The 6390-nt window shown below is 42.6% G+C and overlaps 1 protein-coding gene across 1 annotated transcript; it reads left to right on the top strand.

The window, feature by feature from the left end:
• Nucleotides 1–2900: 2900 nt before the first annotated feature.
• LOC18442039 (L-type lectin-domain containing receptor kinase S.1) lies at nt 2901–6173 on the top strand. Its single transcript, XM_006852263.4, has one exon. The coding sequence runs from the start codon at nt 3811–3813 to the stop codon at nt 5776–5778; it is 1968 nt and encodes a 655-aa protein (XP_006852325.1). The 5' UTR covers nt 2901–3810; the 3' UTR covers nt 5779–6173.
• The last annotated feature ends 217 nt before the right edge of the window (nt 6174–6390 follow it).

The following is a 6390-nucleotide window of genomic DNA, read 5'->3' as shown; positions in this document are numbered from 1 at the left end:
CCAGATGATCAATTTGATGATATTTGGATATCAAAACAACTTTTAGTGAAATTTTTGAGGTAGACTCTATTTTTATTGTTTAGAGCCTAGGCTCTATATAAACTTTTCCCAGTAAAAAAATAACTAAAGCATCTCCAAGGCGCTATAGAACAACCCAAAGAGAGAACAAGAGAGACAAGAACATTTCTAAGATGCTCTACGATACGAGAGAGAACAAGAGAGAAAGAGAGCATAATTAAAAAGGAAAATTGTTTCTTGCGGGCTGGACCGTATGACTATATATCCCGTCTAAAAAGTGTAAAGCATCAATTTTAAAGATGTATCCAAGTAGGTGTTTCATCTAAAAACAATAGAAACTAACCGTCCAAATGTTTTCTTACTAGAATTATCATTTCTAGTTTTTAAAAATTACTTATTTTTTCATATGCACGATCTCCATGTTAGAGATTACAAGTTCTTAAAAATTAGGTAAAAAAAATCCTTCTGAAAGGTAGATATATTAATAGGCCAGCTTTTCTACATATGCGGCCTTGATCGCATACCTAATTAAAACAAGAACAATTGTTTCATACGGTCTAGAGGTATTGGTTCATCTAAAAACAATTCTAACTAACAGTCTAAATGTTTTTAAATATAATTATTACTTTTAGTTTTTAAATTTTATTTTTATTTTTTATTGATGATCTCCACGTTGAAGATTATGTATTCCCTAAAAATTAAGATCAAATTATATTTAAAATATATATTTATTGCGAAGCCTGTATTTCTACATGTGCGGGTTGGCCGCAAGCTAACTGTGTCCTTAAATGTCTAGCTTTGGTATTTAAGAAGTTATTGGTTGGCAACGCACAGGCCTGCCTTGGCCAAGCCCGATGCAGCCCAGATCGAGCCTGCCCCTGGGCCGAGCTGCGCTTACCAAACTTAAATATAAAAATGAAAAATGTAAAGAAGAAAATTGGGCTTAGCTGTGACAGGACGGGCAATCCTGGTCCCGCTCAAGCCCGGCCCTCCCTTCATTGGGTGCAATCATGTCATTTGTACTAAAGCTTAGTTTGGTAATTTTCTCAAGCTAGAAAGCGATGGATCAACACCATTATTCAACATATGCTAAATCAATGTACATGATTCAGCGTTATCCCAAGTAAAATCATACAAATGTTTGCGACTTTTAGCTGCACCAAATGCCCTTTTAACAGAGAAATAGCCATCAAAGCAGTTGGTTAGGATATTGATTTAGTATACAATGTATGATAATGATTTTAATAAAATAAATATATTTTATTAACTATTTGATACATATTTTGTATTATGTATATTTTTATTTAATTATTTAAGTTTTTCGGTGATTTCAACTATTTTTAGCTAAAAGATATAATTTTTAGTACATTAATTTAGATAAAATAAAAAATAACTTTTAAAAATAATAAATTTATATAAAAAAACCGCATAAATTTAATTTCAAATAATTTTATGATAGACACTAACGAATAGCAAATAATTTACTATCAAAACTAAGTTTTTGAAACAATAAATTATCAATAATAACAAATATGTCCAATGATGCCATTAGGGTGTTAGAAAACATAAATGTATATTGTGTAGCACATAAACTTATTCACCATTCTTACTCGCTTGGTTCCAACCATTGTTCCCGAAATCCCCTGATCTAACTTCTAACCGCTCAGTTAGATCGGAACCAACTAGTGGCCAGTTCCGATTTTGGGCAGTTAGGGTGATCAGGTATTTTATATAAAAGAAAAAGTAAATATATATATATATATATATATATATATATATATATATATATATATATATATATATATATATATATATATATATATATATATATATATTCTCAAAATACGGAATTTGATTTGTAATACATTTTTAAATATTCTTTACATTATGATAAAGATTAAAAATTGTTTTTGTCATTAACATTTATTTTTATATTTTTATATTTTCCCTTTTTTAAAAAAAAATAGCTCTTGAAAAATATAAAATGGGTTAAAAATCTATTGTTTTCATTAATTTTCAACTTCATTTGAATGTATTTTGTTTTAATCATTCTTTATATGCTTTTCATAATTTAGTAGATTTTTTATTTATTTATTTATTTTATTTCAACATTTTTTTAACCACTAGGGATTTGCTCGGTTAGACTGGTTGAATCGGCCGGTTAACCGATTAGGCCGGTTAAACCACTTCCAGGCCTATGTTCGGTTAACTGTTCCAGTTCAGATTTACTTACACTGGTTCCAACTTTGAAGGTTGTATTGCCTTTGGAGGAGCTATGATATGCAGTTTCACGCTTTGCAAAAATCGTCGGAAGCGTTGCTGCATGCGAGAGATAAAAAACCTCCGAGCCCTAACTCATGTTCAAGTTTTGCCGGCCGAGATTTTATAGTAGATAACCTTGAAAGAGAGAGGGGTGACAAAATAGGGATGGCAATGGGCTGGGTGGCCCAGCCCGGTCAGGCCAGGGTTGAGTACAGCTAGAGGGTCAGGCCAAGCCGGGCCTAGCCTAGGCCAAGGCCATAGTCAGCTGTAGCCCGACCTGATAGGGCTTGGGCCAAGGCCCCTTTGGCAGTTTCGCTTGGTCTGGACCGAGTATATGAGGGCTAGGACCGAGCGAGGGTGGCTCGCCTTGTCAAAAAACCTTTGTAGCCCTCGATCCCAAGTTATGGTTGGCAATGCACCCGGACCTGACCCGAGATCAAAGGGGGTAGACCCGATCCGGGTTTGGGTATGGGTCCAAAATTAGACCTAGTGGGTTGGTTTGAATCTAAATCTTCGAGTTTGAGTCTGGGTCCGATCGCGTCTGGGTCCATGTCTGGTAATATTTTTTGGGTCTCAGATTATGAAATATATTTAAATATAATTAGATATATAGATTTTTTTTTTTCTTTTTAGGTCAGGTCTAATCTAGGTTTGGGTCCCACACTATATTTTTTTGGTCTGACTCCGAGTCCAGGTCCGGATCCGGTGAATTCAAGTCCCGTCAGTTTTTATATCATTTTTTCGAGTGTAGATCCGAGTCCGAGTCAGAGTCCAGGTCCGGCCAACGGACCGGTTTCGGCCACGAGTTCTCATGGGCGGCTGTGGAACTCCAAAAGTTTTACCTTTACACAGCGTGCAATGCCTGCTGCTTTCGGCAAGGAGGAGAGAGAAAAAGAGTCCAACAAATGCATTCAATTCACAGTACGTCTTGTCATTTCTATAAAGTCGAGGACCATCTCAGCTACTCTTCAAATCACTCTCCCTTAATCAGATCTTACCTCGCAAGGGAAAGACAATGCATCCTGCCGCTTGCCAATCTGCACAGGACCGAAGTGACGATTCTGCCCCTCATCAACAGAATAAGACCACAAACCAAATATCCCTTCTCTCCCATCCCTCTCCTCTAGAGAGAGAAAGAGATGAACCCAAGTGTTCATCAGTTCGGACCACTCTACTCCTGATCTACAAGATTTCGATCAGGGAGACATCTCTTGACCCATTCCTCTTGTTTAGAGAGAGAAAGAGGATTCACCTGCAATTTAAACCTTCACCTCAAAATGATCTTCCAATTTCCTCTGTAAAAGATCGAGAGAGAAACAAATCTTTTCTCTTCTCCCTCTCCTTCACAAGAGAGAGGCCTCCTGTCAGCAACTTAAACCCAAACCCTTAAACCCCCCAAAATCACCATTGTACCTCTGACCTTGAAGATGTAGGCCACAAAAAGTTAAATCTTTTCTTCTCTTTTCCATCTTGTTTAGAGAGAGAAAAGCCTCCTTTGCAACTAAGGGAGAGGAACTTTCTCTCTCAAAAATGACCACTTTACACATGATCTCAGCTCCATGGCTTCTGCTCCTCCTCCCCCTATCCCTTTCTCTCAGCCCAAACTCGGCGGCCTCTGCCACAAATTTCCTCTTCAATGGCTTCTCCACCAAGGACCTCTCCCTCCTCAACGACACCCGAATCGATCGCCACCGCTCGATCCTCCTCACGGACGACTCCAATTACTACTCCATTGGCCGTGCCTTCTTCCCCAATCCTCTACCCATCAAATCCTCGAATTCCACCTCCAGCTTCTATTTTTCTACAACCTTCATCTTCTCTATCCTCCCTCGTATAACAAGGAGCCCGGGATTCGGCCTCGCCTTTGTTCTCTCAGCCTCCACCAACCCCCCTGGTGCTCTGCCAGGCCAGTATTTTGGCCTATTTCCAAACACAAACACTGATGCCTTCGAAGATCTCATCGCAATCGAATTCGACACTGGCAGGAACCCCGAGTTCGATGAGACGGACGATAACCATATCGGGGTTGACCTCGCATCCATAATTTCTGCAAATTCCACACCTGCTGGTTTTTGGAACTCTTCGAATTTGTTTGAGCCGATTGCTATGAGGACCGGTCATAACATTCAAGCTTGGATTGAATTCGATGGCCTGAAGCAGGAAATCAATATCACTATCGCCCCTGCCGGAAATCGACGGCCCTCGCGACCCCTTCTCTCATTCAAGGATGACAGCATAGCCCAATATTTCTCAGATGAAATGTACATCGGGTTCTCGGCATCGAAGGTGAGCGATGCAGCTGAGCGACAGAGGGTGCTGGCGTGGAGCCTCGACACTGAGGGCGTCGCTCGTGCCCTTGACACATCGAACCTCCCCATCTATTCCGTGTCCGAATTCACGTCCTTACCGTTGTCTCAGGCTGCAATTGCCGGAATTGCATCTGCTTGTGTGATTGCATTTCTCTGTCTCGTTGCTGGAATTGGGTATTGGTGGTTTTTCCGGCGGCCGAAAATGCCTGAGGCCGAGGAAGAGGCAGAGGAGTGGGAGGTCGAGTATTGGCCGCATAGGATCGCTTATGAGGACCTACTCCAGGCCACAGATGGGTTCGCCAAGGAGGGCCTAATAGGCTCTGGTGGGTTCGGCAAGGTGTACAAAGGGGTGCTTCCTGGTTCAGGTGCCGAGGTCGCGGTCAAGTGTGTGAACCATGACTCAAAACAGGGGATGCGCGAGTTCTTGGCCGAGATATGGAGCGTGGGACGCCTCCAGCACCGGCGCCTCTTGCAGTTGCGTGGGTGGTGCCGGCGTGCTGACCAGCTCATGCTGGTCTATGACTTCCTGCCTAATGGCAGCCTGGACCGACACATCTTCGGCTCCCCAGAAAAGCCCCTAAGTTGGTCAGGGAGACGCCAAGTGATCGCCGATGTCGCCGAGGGGCTTCTGTATCTGCACGAGGGGTGGGAGCAACAGGTGCTCCACCGCGATGTGAAATCGAGCAATGTGTTGCTTGACACGGATATGAGAGGTCGATTGGGCGATTTCGGGCTCGCGAGGCTGTACCAGCACGGCCAGACCGCACAGGCAACCAGAGTTGTTGGCACGTTGGGCTATCTGGCACCGGAGCTGGCTCGAGCCCCTGCTCCGACGGCGGCAAGCGATGTGTATAGCTTTGGGGTTGTGGTTTTGGAGGTGGCTAGTGGGAGGAGACCAATCGAGACATGGAGGCCCGCCGATGAGCCTGTGCTCGTCGACTGGGTGCGGGGGCTGTACACAGAGGGGAAATTGGTTGAGGCAGCAGATAGCCGAATTGCAGGGGAGTATGGAAATGAAGAAATGGACATGTTTCTCAAGTTGGGGCTGGCCTGCTGCCATCCCGACCCGAAGGAGAGGCCGTCCATGAGACAAGTGGTTGGGATTTTGTTCTGCACCGCTGTGGCCCCGGTGGCGGCTCCAGTGACAAAAACCAGCTCCGACGACAAGCCCGATCAACCAGAACCATGATCCAGAAGGGAATATGGTGTATGGTCTGCCCATTGTTTTCTGATGACTGAGTGGAGATTTACAGTAATGGGTGAATGCCTGCCATTGGGGGTTATGGTGGATCTCCACCGTCTGTTTGTGAAAATGGAGGGTGGATGATCGTCATGGGGGCGCACCTTGTCATAAAACACAGGGTGTTTCATGGTCGTTGCGCAGTGAGGGGCCAATGGGATTATGAAATTGGTGGGGAAGGGGTAAAATGATCATACTGTTTTTCCAAGCGAGCAAAGGGGTGGAATAAGAGTGGATTTGGGAGCCCTGGGTTTTGGCTTCTGGAAATTAGGGCACAAATTCAAATTTTGGGATGTAAACTATTCAAATCACTAATCTCAATAGAAAAAATTTAAGGATCTAAATTAGACATTTTATAGATTTGAAAAAAAATGTCTCACCATTGGAAGGAATCCAATTTTAAAATTCAAGTTTTTTCTTTTGAAAACAATCATACAGTGATTCTCTCAGGTGGTTCTCAAAACTTCACGTGAAAAAACATTTCTCCTATCCTAGTTTTCTTAATGATGGATTAGATGTACTCAATTTGTCGCAGGAGCATGGTATATGCACCACGCTTAA

Source organism: Amborella trichopoda, chromosome 6, assembly GCF_054954075.1.
Source record: "Amborella trichopoda isolate Santa Cruz 75 chromosome 6, AtrichopodaSantaCruz75HAP2 v2.0, whole genome shotgun sequence".
NCBI classification, from domain to species: Eukaryota; Viridiplantae; Streptophyta; class Magnoliopsida; order Amborellales; family Amborellaceae; genus Amborella; species Amborella trichopoda.
Note: the sequence above shows the minus strand (reverse complement) of the source record. Positions and strands in the feature narration are given on the sequence as shown.

Excerpts from the sequence above, each read along its gene's own strand:
- LOC18442039 (XM_006852263.4), top strand. The coding sequence starts at position 3,811 with ATGACCACTTTACACATGATCTCAGCTCCATGGCTTCTGCTCCTCCTC.